This window comes from Zychaea mexicana, assembly GCF_025766255.1.
Source record: "Zychaea mexicana strain RSA 1403 chromosome Unknown BDB00scaffold_4, whole genome shotgun sequence".
NCBI classification, from domain to species: domain Eukaryota; kingdom Fungi; phylum Mucoromycota; class Mucoromycetes; order Mucorales; family Lichtheimiaceae; genus Zychaea; species Zychaea mexicana.
This window is the reverse complement of record NW_026516667.1, coordinates 49,972-67,453: the sequence shown is the minus strand read 5'-3', so window position 1 is coordinate 67,453 and position 17,482 is coordinate 49,972. Positions and strand designations below refer to the sequence as shown.

At 42.6% G+C, this 17,482-nt stretch overlaps 8 protein-coding genes across 8 annotated transcripts; 5 read left to right on the top strand and 3 right to left on the bottom strand.

Annotated features, from left to right (window-relative positions):
- Positions 1–1,038: 1,038 nt before the first annotated feature.
- On the top strand, positions 1,039–2,706 carry BDB00DRAFT_798413 (COQ9-domain-containing protein). The gene is made up of 7 exons (XM_053121608.1): positions 1,039–1,319; positions 1,449–1,706; positions 1,810–1,897; positions 2,005–2,109; positions 2,243–2,398; positions 2,526–2,579; positions 2,654–2,706. Exons 1-7 carry the CDS (start codon positions 1,099–1,101, stop codon positions 2,669–2,671), a joined length of 900 nt encoding a protein of 299 aa, XP_052984811.1. The 5' UTR covers positions 1,039–1,098; the 3' UTR covers positions 2,672–2,706.
- On the bottom strand, positions 2,707–3,806 carry BDB00DRAFT_798407 (uncharacterized protein). The gene has a single exon (XM_053121607.1). The coding sequence runs from the start codon at positions 3,604–3,606 to the stop codon at positions 2,941–2,943; it is 666 nt and encodes a 221-aa protein (XP_052984810.1). The 5' UTR covers positions 3,607–3,806; the 3' UTR covers positions 2,707–2,940.
- Positions 3,807–3,938: 132 nt separating this feature from the next.
- BDB00DRAFT_924870 (uncharacterized protein) lies at positions 3,939–7,822 on the bottom strand (the record flags this gene model as incomplete). Its single annotated transcript, XM_053128792.1, has 9 exons — positions 3,939–4,724; positions 4,858–4,912; positions 5,000–5,755; positions 5,874–6,185; positions 6,332–6,472; positions 6,648–6,782; positions 6,943–7,075; positions 7,212–7,365; positions 7,474–7,822. 9 exons carry the CDS (start codon positions 7,820–7,822, stop codon positions 4,009–4,011), a joined length of 2,751 nt encoding a protein of 916 aa, XP_052984809.1. The 3' UTR covers positions 3,939–4,008.
- Positions 7,823–9,233: 1,411 nt separating this feature from the next.
- Positions 9,234–12,607, top strand: BDB00DRAFT_389667 (mono-functional DNA-alkylating methyl methanesulfonate N-term-domain-containing protein). Its single transcript, XM_053117198.1, has 13 exons — positions 9,234–9,652; positions 9,729–9,793; positions 9,918–10,014; positions 10,103–10,203; positions 10,311–10,411; positions 10,495–10,559; positions 10,647–10,743; positions 10,825–11,123; positions 11,234–11,448; positions 11,538–11,641; positions 11,739–11,909; positions 12,013–12,184; positions 12,277–12,607. Exons 1-13 carry the CDS (start codon positions 9,401–9,403, stop codon positions 12,350–12,352), a joined length of 1,815 nt encoding a protein of 604 aa, XP_052984808.1. The 5' UTR covers positions 9,234–9,400; the 3' UTR covers positions 12,353–12,607.
- A 189-nt stretch (positions 12,608–12,796) lies between these two features.
- On the top strand, positions 12,797–14,824 carry BDB00DRAFT_389560 (uncharacterized protein). Its single transcript, XM_053117196.1, has 8 exons — positions 12,797–13,109; positions 13,216–13,325; positions 13,397–13,476; positions 13,563–13,848; positions 13,958–14,017; positions 14,133–14,279; positions 14,427–14,460; positions 14,557–14,824. Exons 1-8 carry the CDS (start codon positions 12,966–12,968, stop codon positions 14,632–14,634), a joined length of 939 nt encoding a protein of 312 aa, XP_052984807.1. The 5' UTR covers positions 12,797–12,965; the 3' UTR covers positions 14,635–14,824.
- BDB00DRAFT_389575 (uncharacterized protein) lies at positions 14,454–15,416 on the top strand. Its single transcript, XM_053117197.1, has one exon. It carries the CDS (start codon positions 14,724–14,726, stop codon positions 15,369–15,371), a length of 648 nt encoding a protein of 215 aa, XP_052984806.1. The 5' UTR covers positions 14,454–14,723; the 3' UTR covers positions 15,372–15,416.
- A 1-nt stretch (position 15,417) lies between these two features.
- Positions 15,418–16,374, bottom strand: BDB00DRAFT_389532 (zinc-finger domain-containing protein). The gene is made up of 4 exons (XM_053117195.1): positions 16,072–16,374; positions 15,873–15,954; positions 15,693–15,764; positions 15,418–15,603 (listed from the first exon to the last, which is right to left on the bottom strand). Exons 1-4 carry the CDS (start codon positions 16,285–16,287, stop codon positions 15,566–15,568), a joined length of 408 nt encoding a protein of 135 aa, XP_052984805.1. The 5' UTR covers positions 16,288–16,374; the 3' UTR covers positions 15,418–15,565.
- BDB00DRAFT_798390 (uncharacterized protein) lies at positions 16,337–17,478 on the top strand. The gene has a single exon (XM_053121606.1). The coding sequence runs from the start codon at positions 16,479–16,481 to the stop codon at positions 17,340–17,342; it is 864 nt and encodes a 287-aa protein (XP_052984804.1). The 5' UTR covers positions 16,337–16,478; the 3' UTR covers positions 17,343–17,478.
- The last annotated feature ends 4 nt before the right edge of the window (positions 17,479–17,482 follow it).

Genomic DNA, 17,482 nt, shown 5'->3' with positions numbered 1-17,482 from the left:
TGGATGCAGAAACGTTTTGTTGCCGAGTCATGAGACTCACGATGCAGTGGAGCTTTGTCAATCGTGGCACGCTAATACCTTGCTCATGCGGCAAGTAGCATCGAAATATACAGCTCGGTGACCCTTTTTCGAACCACCGTTTTTCCACCAGGTCATTGTCAGATTCTCCATTAATCTTGCCTACAGTATAACATCATGGTAGCGTCTGTTGTAGGTTAGGTATATCCGAAACGACCGTATATAAACCGTGGAGCAGATTTTGACAGTATTGACGGATGATGTACAGACGGTACGTCATACATTTTCTCTATCCGCCGGTAAATACTTGGAGACCAGTAGCAAAGCTATCAGAAGGTCTGCTTAGACGGGAGATTTTTTTCAGACACCATGTCGTTGTAGGTGTAATATCTTGTCGGTGAACACATGATGGAAATGTAACTATCGCTTTTCAATGACCATCGTTAATTGTTTCAGCTCTCAATAAGTCACTGATACTGTCGTTTGTGGTTTCTATCGATACTGCAATCGAGATATACAAACGTCATGCTAGACATCACACCACAGCACATGGTAATTCGTGCACTGACCAGATGAAAAGCATCAGCGGGTGTCACTATAAAGAGACAGACTCGGAAACGGGCACGAATCGACAGCCCACCAGTTGTTGCCACTATTCTTGTCCGAAAGATAGAGACAAATACGACGATTAAGAAGTAAACAACCTACTGGGATTTAAAAGTTAAGAAGCCCGTTTTGAAAAGAAATAGTATTGAAAGATGGGGTTTCTTAGAACAACTATACTTTAGAATTCAAGTGTGATACAAGATAATATTTTGGGGAGGGAAATGAGGTAGGAAGCAAGGAAGCGCTCTAGCTGATCAGATATGCGACAGCGTGAACTTTTGCGATTGCTCCTTGGGAAGAATCTATGGTTTGGCTAAATGGAACAATAATAGGTCAGCACTATTCCCACTTTAGTTATACTGCTAATATTGATACTTAGTGTAGAGATTGATAATAAACGCATCGCGTCTTATTAGTCGTGCTGCCTCGCCTCCGAAATACCATTATCAAGATCCGATAAGCCGCACCTCGACAATGGGCAAATGCAACAACCGCAGACAAAGTCCGCAGTTTCGAGGTGTCAAAAAAAGTGGAGCCACATGCCGCCATCAACTGTCCCTCCTTGCCCAAATTATTTTATTTACAATTCACCAAACCACCATGTTCGGCACATTAACGAAACGTTGTTTGGCTGCCACTAGATATCGATGCATGTCAACGGCAACAGCTTCAAGCAGCAGCGCTTCCATGAAAACGTAATTTGTTTTCTAGCATTTTTTGTTATTATTGTTATAGTAGTTGTGACGATAGTGACCAAGTATGATATAAAGAGAAGGAGCATAGTACCCCCTCACCTATTGAAAAAGAAAAACTGCTTCATATAGTGACCCTGCCAACGCATTGTTTGAAGCCACTTTGCCTTTTGTGCCTCGACATGGCTGGACCATGGAGAGCATGGTGCGTGGTGCAAAGACACTTGGTTACCCTTCTGTTGCCCACGGCGTTTTTGAACATGGTGAAGCAAGCCTTGTCGACGCGTTTCTGACAAAATGCCGAACTGATCATGTTGCCATGATTAAGCAATCAATCACAGCACAAATAGAAGCAGCACAGCAGCCTGAACAGCAAGCACCAGTACAACTGTGAGTGTTTATTATTTTACACTATGTCTCCACGACGCGCATGGTTGCTGTTGGTTTGCTGTGATCATGTCTATATATTAACTTGTAAAATTACTATTTATAGAAGAAAGAAGTCTATGGGCGAAAATGTTCGAGAATATACATCGATGCGTCTGGAGCTAATGAAGCCTTATGCTCATCGATGGCCTGAGGTAAGGGTTAAAGAAAAAGGTTTCGTGAGAGGGCGACAGTGTGCATGATGGATAACGAGTATGGGTCAGCGTTTTGATATGTATAATAATGTGACGCATATGTATAGGCACTTGCGATTATGGCACATCCAGCAAACGTTCCCATGTCATTAAAACATCTCGCAGAGCTTGTGGATGATATCCTTTATTACGCTGGTGACAGAAGCCCTGATGTAAGGACCATTTTACACGAGATAATGCCAAACACGAGACAAAGCCAACAACAAGCAGGGAAATCAAAAGAAAACAAGTATATTAAAAAGTAAAAAACCTGTTGTGGCTGTCTATCGATGTATATATATGTAGTTTAACTGGTATGTGAACCGGGCCGGATTAGCTACCGTGTATACCTCCACCGAATTGTTCATGACACAAGACCGATCGGCTGACTATGCCGAAACTTTCCGCTTTTTGGACCGTCGTTTGGAACAAGTTGCGCAACTGGAGGCGGGTAAAAAAGAAGTAGGTTGATCATCTCTTTTTTCCTCAAAACACGACCAGGTTTAAAAAAGATGCTGACCAAGCTGGCTGTCATCACTGCATACCTTACAAATTGCACCAACGCACTGATATGCAATAATGAAAAAAGTTGGGTACAATGCTGAATTTCGGCGCAAAGAGTTTTGTCGGGCTGCTCGGGATCGTAAGTTGATACTGGAAGATTAACGTACAAGTGGATAGAAGGCTAAAGTACATTCTTCCTTAACTTTGTTTTAGCGAGGCATCCAACTTTAAGAGCAAATTACAATATAGCATGAAAATAAATAGCATTCTTTATATTATATATACGAAATTGTGTAAGTTTGTAAGTGGATGGATGGATGAATGGGTCGGCGGGCGGGCAAGCAAGCATGGGTTCTTCAAGAGTGTTTTGATTATATGTGCTTGTGCTGCGTGTATGCTTTGTATGCCGGTGGGAATAAAAAGAAAGAAGGGAGGGAAGATGTATTATAAGTGAGAGAGAGAGAGAGAGCAATATAATATGTACATATTCAAAAGGGCTTTCATACAATGGCTTTACACAAGCCAGGATTGCTGTGCTCGAGTGCTTGATCCATGTAACATGCAATATGCTTTAAGCACTGATCCAGCAATTTATCGACGATCGCCTTTGCCAGGCCCATATCCTTGATTAACCCAGTCCACGCAAGCATGCTGAGCATTCGATCAGTCAATTCGTATGGAATGTTTTTGAGCTGGTAGCCAGCATGGTCTTCCAGTAACTGGACTAACACGCCAAGTGCATGTGCCACGATAGTTACTCCGTTCTCTACCGCATGATGCATCCAAGACTGCTTTTCATCGTCATAAGACAAGGCCCTCCTGCTGCTGCTTCTGCTCGGCTGAACAATAATTTGCAGCTGTGGTTCGCTTTCGACGACGATTAATTCATACCACCGGTATCGTTCTTCCTCTTCGCCGTTGTATAAGCTCGTTGTGATGCGGACTTCCAAGGGGCTGTCCTGACTGTCTTCTCGCTCGTCATTTATATGGAAAATGTTATTATTCAATTGTTGCTTGTACGCTGCACTCAGACTGCCACACAGTCGGATCAGGTCGTCGGAATGCACAAATCGCATCAGGGGCTGGCCGTGCCATACTTTCCGGCATGGCGACGTGTCGAGGATAATGCCGTACGGCGAGAGTATTAGCATAATTGTCGACGGCATATTACAGGTGCAATTATTGCTGTTATTATTATAGCTAATAGCCAAAATGAAAAAGGGCGCGAAAAGGAAAAGCAGAAAAAAAGAGGAAGAAGAAAAGGAGGATGATGCATGCCGATTTTTCTTTTTCTAACTTCGCGTCCCAGCCACTGCACATGCAGTACATGTCGTGTGCTGTTGTGTTGTGCTGTTTTGTGTTGTTGCAGTACTCCTTGTGGAACACCCTATGACATGTATTGTGGGGAATGATGATGTGTCACGTTTCCTAATTTTGTGCGCAAACTGATCGATTGTTTCGAACCAAACTACATCCTAACTAACCCTCCGCTATCCCATTGCTATTCAATCTTCACAACAACTGATTTTATTGTTACTTTGTGCTTTCGACTGACCGACTACAACAAACTAGGTCTTGATGGTCTTGTGCGCTTGGTTGACACCGTTATGGTGATAGTGATGACCAGATCCAGTAGTACCAGCGGGGTCATTGGTTTTGTTAGCTTGTTGTTGCAACGATGGCTGGGGCGGCACTGTATTGTTAACCTTCTTCCGATTCTTGGGATCCATAGATAGCGTAGCATTCACACTGCTATGTTGTTGCTGCTTGTTGGTTGGATGGGGATGCTTGCTATGATCCTTAGGTCGCTCATGTGTCTGTGAAAGCGAATGCATATTGCCGTTGTTGCTGTTGTTGTTATAGCCTCTCGCGTTGTACTGCTGCGCTGGACAAATGTATGCGTTAGCAGGACCGGTATGGGGTGCTTGTTGCATGGCCTGCGGATATTGCAGAGAATGATGTGGTGTTGGTGGTAGCATATAGTAATATCCGCCGCCAGTAACCGAGGATCGCAGTGTTTGTTGTTGTTGTTGTTGTTGCTTATTACCGCTGTCGGCCGATCCAAGTCCATTGCCGACAAAAGGCCCATTTGCAGCATTGGCTGAAGTCAGCGAAGGAGCTCCTGCACCCATGGAAGTGGTTGGTGCAAGACCCGTTGGTGCTGTCGGCACTGGTGAATAACAAGGATAATATGTGCCAGAGTAGTCATAATAGCCCGGAACATAGAACATATTATTGCCGCTGGAGATGGTGCCATTCTTGGCTTCAGGTGCTGATGTTGTTCCTGCGTCAAATGTTAGGATTGGCAAATTTTGATTGTAGACAATTTTGTTAATAAAGGCAGCATTGTACACGTGATGTTTGGGATGCATGCATGCATAGCGTCCGAATACAAGAATTTCGATATTACTAAATACCTTGCATCGATCCGAGCATCATCACAGGTTGCTGCTGGTGGTGGTCTTCCGGATTCTATAGAGTTGATCACATGGCACATGTGTTAGAAGGGCTCATGTCATTTCCAAAACGTTTATAGACATACGAAACTACAGAGCTTACCGAATACATAAGTCCTCCAGGAGGCAGAGGGCAATACATGTTCGGGTCATAGTAGCCTGGAACTGCTGCGGTCGGTGGATGGGCAGGCATCACATACTGGTTATGCTGCTGAGTGTTTAGAGGATGATGATAGAAATCGCTGCCGCCGCTGCCACCTTGTGGATAGTGTTGTTGATGGTTGCTGTAATAGCCGCTGTATCCAGGAGGAGGCGGAGTAGTGGAGGTTTTGTTACCACCAGCGCTAGTAGTATTGTGTGGTGGAGTAATGCACTGCTGCTGCTGTTGTCTGCATCCTTTGTTGTTGCTCTTATTACTTCCGCTGACGTTGTAATCTTTGCTGGTGCGTTGCTGATGTTGTTCGTGCCCAGCATCAGCATCACCATCGCCGGAAACTGCTGAGAGCTGTTGCTGAGACTGCTGATGAGTCTCGTCAGTTGCATGCTTTTCGCCGTGGATGCTCTTTTTGAGACCGGTTCTTTCACTCGACGAAGAGCCAGTTCCTCCTTGCTTCCTGTTGTTGATGTGCCCATTGGTGGCGGAAGGACGACGCTGTTTGCCGCCAGGCGATGACACTAGATATTGATGATCTGAAGCAGGGTGGCCCAAGCCAGGTGGATGTGGTCGTTCCATAGCCGTACGTCCGTACTGTACTTTGTAGCCTCCGGCACCGCTGACGCCACCACCGAAAAGCAACGCTGAATCGCGTGGTTCGCGGTACGCTACACGTATTTTCTTGTTACACCATTTGAGTCCATTCTGGGATAGAAATTTGAAGGAAGTTAAGGCAATGAAACGGAATCGACATGTACACGTTTTCCTGTTGTAAAATTTTACTTGCATGGATCACCATAATAGCTTATTTTTGAATAATTACCTCAGCTTGAATGGCATTGTTAGCCTCAGAATCCTCCTTGTAGCGAATAAACGCAAATGTGCATTTGAATGGATATGTCTTGCGTATGATTCGGGCATATTCAATCGAACCGTATTGCTTGAAACGGCCCTTGAGCTCGTCTTCGGTCACTTCTTCAAGCAAGTTTCCAATAAAGATGCTCTTGCGATCATTCAGGTGTCTGGAACTTTGCAGTGCAAGGGCAGATGGCCTGGTAACAGGGACATTAGCGACAGCTGTGTCAAGATTGGATGCCCATTCAACCCACCACTTTTGGGTCATTTTTGACAGATTCTATGTATATAATACGTATAATTGAAGAAATACAACACGACAGCACAGAGAAAAGTTATTGATTTACCTCCAGATTACCGCTTTCTTCCCTCCCCTCCACCTTTTATTACAATCTATATGTTTTCTCATCATAACAATCGACTTACAATAAAAGACTTGATGGCATCATCACGATAATTGTACTTTACAAAAGCGCAGTCTCCCAGACCGCCGTTGGGAGTAGGATATCCGTGGAGGACGGTGATGTTTTCGATCTTGCCATATTGTGCCACTTCAGCTTGAATTTCCTACACGCATGGTATAATAAAACAGTAATTGATGGTTTATTGACGTATCAGTACATTAAACTAACAGTAATAGATCACTCATACATAAAAAGAGGAAAAAAAACAACACGTTACACTGCATCCCGACCACCCTTTTGCTATATATAAAATATTTCGATTCAACTGTATTATTTACCTCGACAATCAAAGGGGGTCCGCAAGAAGTGATGCATAAAGTGCGATTGACACGTGCGGGCTCACAACGGATGTTACGGCCGTCCAATAATGTTCCAGGTGCCTTTGAAAGGGCCACCAGGGCATCTTGAGTACGCTATATGATTACGAGTAGAGGTGTCGATAATAGTACATAATGGTAGTAATCAGCACGGAGAAATTTGCAGCAGCAAAGAAGAATACAGCAAAATATGAATTCAATGCCAAAGGGGGAACAGGAGTAGAAAGAAGAAAAAAGTCAAAGAAAAAGCTCGTACCACAAACTGGACAAAAGCATAAGGGCGACCCATCCAATCCTTGAGCACCTTGACGTTCAATAAGTCTCCCCATTGTTCGAAATGTTTTGACACCGAAATATTGAGCTCTTCGTCATTCTTTGCTTTAGTCAAACTATAGACAGATTTTAATTTGACAATAAACCGTTTAAAAGTGATACAAGAAGATACCATGTTAGAAATGACGTGGGCAGGAAGAAAAGGTTCTTTGATGGATGCTTGTAGAAAGTAGAAAGTAAAAAACAAATTACCTTGCAACAAAGATACATGCGGCAGGATTGCCACGCTCGTCGACATTATCATCGACTGGAGGAGTAGTACGACGATCATCTTGTTGCTGCTGCTGTCGATGAAAGCCATTGGTTTGCTTTGATTGATGAGACATATCAGATGGCACATCATCACCTATTATGCTCAATGTATCATGGAATTGCAGCATAATATACGAGTGAGTTATTATACGTGGAGCTAGAGGATATGGATTTACAAGAGGGTGGTTGTGCTTTTACGTACCAACAATTTCTTGCGGTCCAAGAGCTGGTGTCGGAAGAGAGTGAACACTGCTTACGTCAATCCAGCTGTCGGTATGTGAAGCTGCTTCCTCACTCTGCGACATGGTATGCTTCTGGCGGCAAACAGGGTAGCAATGTTGACCCTTATTGCTGCTGTTGCTGCTGTTTTCATTGTTGTCGTGGTGGAGAACAGTTGGAGGAGAAGTGCCAAGCATTGTAGGTGAGGATTTGAGGGTGCTGGCAGAGGATACGCTACTTGCGGACCTTTGCTGCTGTAGTTCTTGTACAATAGACGGCGGTGACGATAACGCAGGTGTAGATGCAGGTCGAGGGATTTCTTGTGGTATCATCTATATTTGTAGACAAAAGGAGCACGTGGTACGATATCGCGTCAATAAACAGTATAATATCGTTCATTCAAGCGATGTGGTGGGGTGCATCAAGTCCTGCCTTTTTATTTTCAATGCATGTACCTTGCTTCGTTTTTCTGAGCTGGAGTCAATGTGCGACGTGCAGCGAGAAGTAGTGAACAGAAGAATAAAGTGGAAGAAAAGAGAAAGAATGAGAATAATGCTGCACTTTTCTTTTTTATAAAGGATGACGCTCTTGATCTTGCTTACCCAACAAAAAAAGTATAAACTCATTCTATCTCATGCATGAAAATGTGTCAGTTGTCGTTATCCATTGTCTCTTCTTCCTTTTCGCATATACTCCGCTTGACAGTTGAAAGTTGCGAAAGGTGATGCGCAGTCATCCATCACACTTCAGAATATAAGTGAGCTTGATGAGATGAAAGCAGTAACATGAATCATTGCGATAAGTTCCATTATCTGATTAGCATCCATCAGAAACAAAAGTTTCAGTATTAGTAAAGAAAATGAAGGCTTAATAAAGACAACGATAAAGTAGCGCTCTGCTTTTTACTAGGATATTAACTTCGGTGCATGCAAAAATATAGCACTAATTTGTTTTCAGCTACATACATCATCCATGCTAGAATAGAAAGATGAAATGTGTGATCGACGGCAGTAATTGATTTTCCAGGTTTTTCGTCAACAACATGCCATTACCATAATCTGCTTTTTCCACGGTGAACCGATGGACTAAAGAAGACAGTGTATGGCAATGCGACAGATAAGTATCAGAATTGTAACTTCGAGTACATCCCTTCTATGCTGCATGTTGGAGACATCAGCTTGAATCCAAGAATTTAGGCAGTTTTTATATTGATATAAGAGATAAGAATTGGAAAAGAGGTCACTATCATGCTAATGCTCTAAGTAGGAGCAGTAAGTAAACGTCGTTTACCCGAACCTCTCATATAGCATTGATGAAGTATTAGTAGGGGGAGGAAATCAATTAGGTAATATTGTCGCGCAAAAGTTTAATAAACAAATTGGGGGAGGCGGGGCAGCTGACTGCATAAATTCTTTCGTTCGCGCGCGTCAGCTTTTTATGACCACACCTTTACACATGTTTGGATACCAGCGATCTGTCAGTTACGGAACTGCTATCGACCGCATTCTTCGAGGATCTTTTACAGGTCTTTCGAAATCGGATGTCGTTTTGGTCAAAGTAAGGTTCCCCTCGTGAACATTCGTTCTCAAGGGTCGAAGAAGAGAATTATTAAACCCAAACACACGCACCCCACTTACCAGTTGATCTTCCTTTTCAAGTAACATGCATATAACCCGCAAATTTAACACTGCATTTCATTACAGGGTCATTCACTAGAACTGTTACAAGTGGCATCGAATCCCGCAGATCCTCGTGCCATTCTACAGTCTAGATTCGAACAACCAGCCTTTGGTATTATTACTGATGCGCGTACGTTGACTTGCAACTTTGGCGATTCAACAAAGAGGGAAAACGACGATACTACGACCACTACAGATATCACTGGAATAACAACTACTGTTGTCACTGATATGGAATATGAAGACGAGGACGCAATAGAATTACTAGACGGTGACGATGATGATTGTGTTGAAATCCCTTTCATGTTCAAAATACGGCAAGGACACGCAAGGATCCCAGGAAACGAAGTTATAGTTGCTATCTCAGAGTATGGAAAGTTGATGTTTTGGAGTGTTACTACTGGTGCTGATACTGCTGCGTCGGCGCTGAACAGTAACTATGATGATCTGGAACGCACGGGTCGCTTTGAGCCCTTAGCTGAGGTGAACAATATCATCCACATTATTACCCTGTCATTCGAGTTAACAGAGATAATGTTTTTGTTTGTTTTTGCTCTAGGTGTGTATGGATGAACCGGGATTGGAGTACGACAAAGTGAGCAAAAAGTTGGCAATCGATCCGCAGTACGTGTGAATCACCTTTTTACTTAATTCTACACCGCTTTGTCCTACTATCATACTTGCTGTGCGCAGAAATGAACTACCGCCCTTCTAACTGATCCTTATATTTTGGTACAATTTATGGCAGCTCTCGGGCTATTGCAGTGGCATCCCTTCAAGATCGTTTTGATATTATGATTTTGCGAGATATAATGTCGCGAACTAATTTCAGTCCAATTATTGGAGTAAGTAGTGTTTTTCTTAGGGAAGAGATAGGACTATTAGAAGAAACTAATATAAAATCATGCGGTTTTTGTTTTCGCTTCTTTAAAGATGGGAAAAGTGATGGAAGAAGGAATTATTTGGCATATGGAGTTCTTACACACGGAAACAACTTCCAGGGATCGAATTCTGCTGGCATTGATAGTTTACAGGTATGTCGTAACAAAAAGACTGAACGAGGAAAGAAAGCGGGGCCAAAGACGAATGCGTTTATTGAAATTTCGCTCATGATTGCCTTATTGTTATTTTCCATAAATAGTGATGTTGATCATCAATGTCGAATCATTGTATATTCTATCGATGCCTCAAATGCGAATGATATCGAGATCGAACGAATAGGAAGATTACCTCTAGATACAAGTGAGTGATCAAGGGAGAAAAAGAAAAAGCAAATGGACATACAAAGCCATGGCAGATTTTTTTAGTAAACTTTGATTATGGAGGTACTCCGGTACCCATTTTGTTGGTTCCACTTAGGCACTATCCAGAAGCACTTGTATTGCTGACGGTAAGCTTGCTTTCATATATCTGGCATGACCGTGAAGTATGAGTATGCGCATACACTCCATATTAATTTTTATGTTGTCTGACAAAGGAATATGAGGCCGGAATTGTTACTACGGATGACATTGCATGTGGCAATTTGTTATATCCAACATGTCCTATTGAACGACCTTTCGGTGAAGTCAAATGTAAAGCCCTATACGTCTTGTGATTTGGGAAGATATTCACTCCATTTTTTCACTTGACTGATCTTTAACACTATGTATCAGGTCCCCTATTCACCGCATATGCCCATTGTCTTGGAAACATCGAACCATCAACGTCAACAGCTTTTACAAAGTATTACATCTATCTTGGTGCAGATGACGGTTCGCTCTTCAGAATGTTATTTCCATCACGTCACGAAATCAGGTGGGAGATCCTGGATCCTGTGAATGCTGTCGCGCCTGCTATGTCTTTATTAGGAACACTACTGGTGGAGGATGAAACGGTCAATGACAAACCCCAAGCTTATTTGGCAGACGTATTATTTTATGCGGGTGAAGGCGCGGATAGCCAAATTCTTGCGGTAAGAACAAGAACAGATATACAGATAAAGACTACTGTACATCACATACATACACTCTTCCCAACACAAATATTTATGTGGTTTCCTCTTAACTTTTATGCTTAATCTAGATTGATCAGTCAACCCATTCTACACGTGCTCATGTTGTGCTACAAACATTGACCAATCGAGCACCCATTGTTGATTCACAATTGGCTACCGTCATGGCAGATGAGCAAAATGCGATTATAAGCTGTTCAGGGCAAGCAAACCATGGAGCTTTGACAGTCGTTTCACGTGGCGTACAGACATCACTACTTCAAAAGTTGAAAATTAGATGGGAGGGGTAAGCAATTGCAAATGCGATTACATACGCTATCTCAGCGTAACTCTCTATTAGGAGAGGAAGGATCTGAACCTGTATCTAAACTTTAGATTTACGCGATTATGGAATACCCAAGCACGCATTTCCGAATCCACTATAGCACCCGTCTTGGTTGCGTCTTCAGTATTGGAAACTAAGCTTATGCTGATCCAAGGTAATAAACAGGAAGGGCTCCCAATGACTCCGTCCTCGAAAACATACGTCGTAATCTTACAATTAAAACATACATGTGTCTCTTTGCAAATCTATAGATGATGAATTGAGTGATGTGACGGATTCAGCTGGTATTGATGCTCGACAAGGAACAGTTGCAGCAGGCTTCGTCAATGTCGTCAAGCAATCAAAAACCAACGTTACCAGAGTCCCAATTTTTGTGCAAATATGCAAGGATGGTATTCTTCTAATCGATAATGTGAAGAACGGTAAATAAATTCCCTCCAATGTTTCTATCACTATATTACAGCAAATTTTATTATGCATGATAATACTAATAGAACACCATGAAACAACTGTTTGTGTGTATAGGCCACGTAGTAGGGCATTGGTCACCAAAAGCACATAATGCCGAGAGAATTCATGTAATTACGCTGGCAACAATTATCCAATCAGACGCATATCCAAGTCAAATCATAATATGTTTGTCAGATGGATGTAAACATACACTCTTGCCTCTGGATCTTGTTTATGAAGATCAAAGGTAAAAAATACTATTCAGTAGCTTGAAACAAAGCTGCAGTATCATGATATTATAATCGTATAGCAAATATACTTACGTATCACATTGCCTAGCATTACACTTTCACCACTTCTTGGTGCAATTTCCATTTCAGAACCAAGCTTTATTCATCATTTTACTTCGTCGTAAGGACCAAAGCGTATCTCACTATTACTTTTTACAGCACTTTGAAAGGTTACTTACTATAGCTATTTTTGACCCTCGTTTTACCAGATCTAGAAGTTTCATGTGGCGACATCCGATCGTGATTGTGGGTACTTACGAACCATCATTGCTTATCTACAGTCTACAAGAGACTGAAGGAGTGCAGCTGTTATGTGAAAAGGAGCTGGCTTGCTTGGCGGGTCAAGAGGCATGCGTTGTTCCACAGTCCGCGACTTTACTCTATGGAAAAGATGAGAACGAATATTTGTCAAACACAGGTAGCAATCACCATAACGATGGCGATGATAATGCGATGCACTGTTTCCTCCTGCTTGGATTACGGCAAGGCACTGTATTAATCTTTCGAGTGGAACCCGGCAGTCAACTATTACTTTCAGATGCGTCGTCACCTGCTGTTTTGAGCATTGGCGCCTTGGCTGTGAATTTTGATACTGGCAACAACAACAACAACAAAGCAAATGACTCTGTTCTAGCATTATCAGACCGCTTGTGGCGGATCAAATACAATAGTTTATGTCCCCAGCTGTTGGAGGTCGAGCCAGTGCTATTACCCAACCTTTTCTCTACTGTTGATGCGATGGTTTCATTGGCTACGGCTGTCGTAGACAAGGAGCAAAAGAATGACGACAATATCGTGGGTGCTGTTGCCGATGGGTATTTTCACATACTTCACCTGGCACCCAAATGTTCCATAGGCACGCGGAGAATACCCATTGGAGAGGTATATGTTGTTTCTACTAATCACGGGCCGTGTAATACATGTATATTTATATAGCATTACTTGAAAGATCTTTAGTAATCAGAAAGTGACTAACTGGTTTTTATAGACGCCAAACAAGATACTTTACGACAAGCCTTCAAATTGCGCCTTCGTAGTGACCACATCCTTGAAACATTCGGCAGTGAAGAGCTCCATGCGACTTATTGATCTATCAAGGTCAGTGGACGAACAGCGACCTTCTGATAGTTTTATTCTATTATACTAATCTGCTCATATCGATATTTTAGTACTGGAACCCAGGCAAAGGATAAGATTCTACTTTCTTCCAAGGATTTTGGATTTAGTGACGAGATCCTGTGCATGACCGGTACAGTACACAACTCTTGTAATAATTTTCGAGTCGATAAAAGAGAGCCTGCTAAGATTAAATCACAATCTATATGCTGTATACAGAATGGACGGTTGCCCATCGTGAACGTACTTATCGATATTTGTGCCTCGGCATCGGGCAAAAGAATGTCAGCACGCGATCAAGGATACGGAAAATAGGAACAGAACGCGGCGTCTTAATGCTGTATCGCTTAAAATCGACAGATCGTAGTGCTTCTTCCACTGAAAACACACCTTCTCCTGACTTGACTAGTCCCACTGATGGCTTCAATTGTTATACCTTGCGTGCAGTATGGAATCAAGAACATTTTCCGGGAGGCATTTTTGCAATATGTCCACATCCAGCAGGGTAAGAAATTAAAAGATTTCTGCATGATAACAAGCAAACTAGAAGCGACATAAGTAGTGTGGTAGTTGTAAGGGATACAAAATAACAATGGGCTTAAACATTTATATAGACTATTGTTCTCAGCTGGACCAGTGCTTCACTTATATCAATTGGATCCTCGACAGGGAAAGTAAGTAATATCTGTACACTCGCAAGATTTGCTTGGAAGTGGGACTCTGGGAGGGAGAATAGCCGACACATCTGTTTGCTGATCGAACTAATATATTCGCCTGCACATACAAAAGACTTGTTGAAATAACTCGGAAAGCACTTCGGTTCTTGATTACCTCGATTCATGTTGATGGTGATACAATCTGCGTTACCTGTCAGAACGACTCGATATCCTTTTATACCTATAACGAGGAGCACCGAAAACTTGCTTTCTTAAAAAGGTATGTGTACTCATTTACAATTTCCTCCTTTTCTCTTATATGTAATCTTTTCTGCTGCTCCATTTTGCAACTTCAAGCGATACAACGGCCCGAACTTTACATCATTCCGTTCTTCTCAATAACCAAATCGCGGTGGGGGCACATCAGTCTGGTGGACTCACTGCTTTGCGTGATGATCCTGGTTGGTTTCTCGATTTTTCTCTACCATTACCTTTTTAAAAGTGAAGAAAAGAACCCAATTGGTAACATCAATACGCTATAAATCGATAATTCTTAGATGATCGCTCTTTTGAACAGCGGTTACTGTCCGTATTCTCCTTCCACTATCCAGACATCATTATCCGACCCACGTTAGGATCCTTACTCCCGCGTAATCTTCTCGGCGCACCAAATCACAGCAAGAACATCGTAGCGCACGTATTACCATGGATCCAAGAACAAGAGATGGAGGCAGAGGAACAAATGTCGAATAATAACAATACCACTTCCACTGCTGCTGCTGTCTCTGCTATCGAACCCATTTTGGGAAGCACGGTAGCCGGCGGTTTGGTGACAGTACACCGAATCAGTCCAGCCTTATTCGACATATTTTCAGCATTGCAAGATCGACTTGTCCACTATGCTTCATCGATGTTTATCATTCTTGGATCGTCGAAAAACTTTTACTGGTTCCGCGGCCTGAGTGCTCAAAAACAACAACAGCATACTGTCATCCATGGGGATCTTCTGACGCTTTATCTTCGACTTGCACCTGAACAACAACAGGAAGTGATACAGCTCAATTTAAGCAAGGACGATAGCCAAAAGCAACAAGTTTTGTTTCTGAATCTCATACGCGCATTTTTGGATGCGACGCCTACATCCTCGGACGAGCATGGTGCCAGTTTACGACAGAATTTATGGCGAAAGAGGATGGCTGTATCAGCAGCAACAACTGTAACAGATGAGAATGGCAGCGAAGGAAACGGTGGACATGGTGACGATGACATCAATGATGATGATGAAGACGATGTCGAGTTGTTGTATACATATTCAGGCGAAATAGCATGGATGATGGATCGGTTGTTACGCGCAATGGAAAGATACTGTTGATAGTGATAATATGACGATAATTACAAATAAAAAGGCGACGAGAAATTCCTTAATTTCCTTTTCTGATGGGTGTATATGTAGCAACAAGAAAGAAATTTATTCTTCGAGATTTATTGTCTTTTAGTTTGATTGATGTTGTTGTTGTCGAGGTTGTAAGCTTCTTTGCCGATGCAATTATAGTTGACAAATCTTTTCTAGTGATGATGATCTTCCATTTGGAAACGGATACCGCCTAGGTAATGAATTCATACATGTTAGAGATCGTTCCTTACATTATATACATATATAGCGCTCCAGCCTCTTCTTTTCTTCCAGACTTACAGTAACCACATGCGTGAGCGCCAGGCTTATCCAAGTTGATGTACACCTTAGGATGACCAAGAGCACCGCCGCCTATGTATTGCATACAGGAATAATTTGATATGTTCAATATCCTTCTCTCTCCCTTTCTTCCAAACATATTAATTCTCAATGCGCAGCTTCATTTCTCTTCTTATATACCTCCATCGCAGGAAGCGATACGCTTGTTGACAAAGTGAACGGGTTCCTCGGCAATCAATTCAATGGCGGCCATACCGTTGGGCTGTTAACGTATAAAATTTCGTTACAAACATGTCGTTATGTTAATAAGAAGTAATCTTTGTTAAAAAACTATTGAGACTTAAAGATCAGAATGAGCGGAAAACGTAAGTTTATATACCTGAGCTTCTAAATCCATTTGTTCGAAACGGGGGCCAACCATGGCCTCGTTCTTAGGACGTTGATCGCGGCTCCATGTAGTAGCACGGTTAGGAGACTGAGCGACACTGGGAGCGACTTCTTTGGCGGTGGGCTGAAGGCTGGTGCTGTAACGGCAAACACCTTTGTTCTTCAAAGCAGCCAAAGTGGTACGGCGCGTGGCTATTAATCGCAACATTGTCAAATTGAGGACTTGTCTGTGTCTGTGTATGTGTGTTTGACGAAGCCCAGCAAAAAGCGATGATGAGTGTGACGTAGTCTGGGTATGAATTTATCTACTCTCTCTATCCTGGTATCCTGCGTAAAACATATTCTAGTATAATCTGTGCAACGGCTGCAGTTCCTGTCAGAATATTCCGAAACATACGAATGTTTGTTGCCATTTATTATGTTTTATTGCCAATTTCCTCTCGGCTAGTAAGCTTTTTGTTCCCTTCTTCTACTTCTTTTTGTTGGTTACCGCGCAACTTTGAATCAAAACCGTTTGTCATCACTACAAAGATAACAAGAAGTTGGATAACATCAAAAAACGACAGTGGCAACACCGACATGTGGTCAGGAAAGAAGTCGTCACGTCCCGATGAGACGGCCACAACGCGTGAACGAAGCAGACCACCTGCACGTAACAACAGATCAAGAAATAAAGAATCATCACCACCACGAAGCGGCAACGAGCAATTAGATGCGAAAGGCAACACTCGCCAACAACAACAAGAAGAGCAACCCTATACATCGGCAGACGACGATGTTGAAGAAACCGACCACGAAAGAAGAAGACAGAGTGTTAACGACGATGATATAGAAACACATCCACTTTCAGATGTGCTCTCTGATGCGCTTTCCTCGCGAGGTAGTCGGACGAGGAGACATAGACGTGATCGGAACAGGCAAAATAGGAGGGCCCAGCGAAAAGAACTATCAGAAGGAGAAGCGGCACCCACAGTGCCGGCACCAGTACATACGGCACAGCCGGCACGCCCAAATGATTCAGCAAAAGCAGTAACGCATCCTGCACCATTGCGGCATGTCAATAACACTGCAGATGACATGGTGGATACAGTCGGTGATACCGCTGGTCAACTGCTCGATACAGCGACTGACGTGGCAAAAGACGCAAATAATAAGGATAAGGACGAAAACCCCTTGAAGCTACGTTTGGATTTAAATCTGGATGCAGAGATTGAACTCAAGGCCAAGCTACGGGGCGATGTCACTCTCTCACTCTTGCGATAATCGTTATGCTACTTATATAAAGATTGTCTATCTTGTACCCAACATCATCCTCTCTGTTCCTTCAACTAAACACAACACGGGAAAGAAGAATACATGTGAATAAAATAGTTCAAAGCATATGAAATGGATCGAGCAGTAGT

Excerpts from the sequence above, each read along its gene's own strand:
- BDB00DRAFT_389575 (XM_053117197.1), top strand. The coding sequence starts at position 14,724 with ATGGAGGCAGAGGAACAAATGTCGAATAATAACAATACCACTTCCACT.
- BDB00DRAFT_389667 (XM_053117198.1), top strand. The coding sequence starts at position 9,401 with ATGGAATATGAAGACGAGGACGCAATAGAATTACTAGACGGTGACGAT. Across the intron at positions 10,015-10,102 it reads ATTTCAGTCCAATTATTGGA|ATGGGAAAAGTGATGGAAGA; the intron begins GTAAGTAGTGTT and ends GCTTCTTTAAAG. Across the intron at positions 10,560-10,646 it reads AAGCACTTGTATTGCTGACG|GAATATGAGGCCGGAATTGT; the intron begins GTAAGCTTGCTT and ends TGTCTGACAAAG.
- BDB00DRAFT_798413 (XM_053121608.1), top strand. The coding sequence starts at position 1,099 with ATGGGCAAATGCAACAACCGCAGACAAAGTCCGCAGTTTCGAGGTGTC. Across the intron at positions 1,320-1,448 it reads AGCAGCGCTTCCATGAAAAC|TGACCCTGCCAACGCATTGT; the intron begins GTAATTTGTTTT and ends TGCTTCATATAG. Across the intron at positions 2,110-2,242 it reads CTGGTGACAGAAGCCCTGAT|TTTAACTGGTATGTGAACCG; the intron begins GTAAGGACCATT and ends ATATATATGTAG.
- BDB00DRAFT_389532 (XM_053117195.1), bottom strand. The coding sequence starts at position 16,287 with ATGTTGCGATTAATAGCCACGCGCCGTACCACTTTGGCTGCTTTGAAG. Across the intron at positions 15,955-16,071 it reads AAATGGATTTAGAAGCTCAG|CCCAACGGTATGGCCGCCAT; the intron begins GTATATAAACTT and ends ATACGTTAACAG. Across the intron at positions 15,765-15,872 it reads TATCGCTTCCTGCGATGGAG|GCGGCGGTGCTCTTGGTCAT; the intron begins GTATATAAGAAG and ends TGCAATACATAG.
- BDB00DRAFT_389560 (XM_053117196.1), top strand. The coding sequence starts at position 12,966 with ATGGTTTCATTGGCTACGGCTGTCGTAGACAAGGAGCAAAAGAATGAC. Across the intron at positions 13,477-13,562 it reads CGAGATCCTGTGCATGACCG|AATGGACGGTTGCCCATCGT; the intron begins GTACAGTACACA and ends TGCTGTATACAG. Across the intron at positions 14,018-14,132 it reads TTGGATCCTCGACAGGGAAA|ACTTGTTGAAATAACTCGGA; the intron begins GTAAGTAATATC and ends CACATACAAAAG.
- BDB00DRAFT_798407 (XM_053121607.1), bottom strand. The coding sequence starts at position 3,606 with ATGCCGTCGACAATTATGCTAATACTCTCGCCGTACGGCATTATCCTC.
- BDB00DRAFT_798390 (XM_053121606.1), top strand. The coding sequence starts at position 16,479 with ATGTTTGTTGCCATTTATTATGTTTTATTGCCAATTTCCTCTCGGCTA.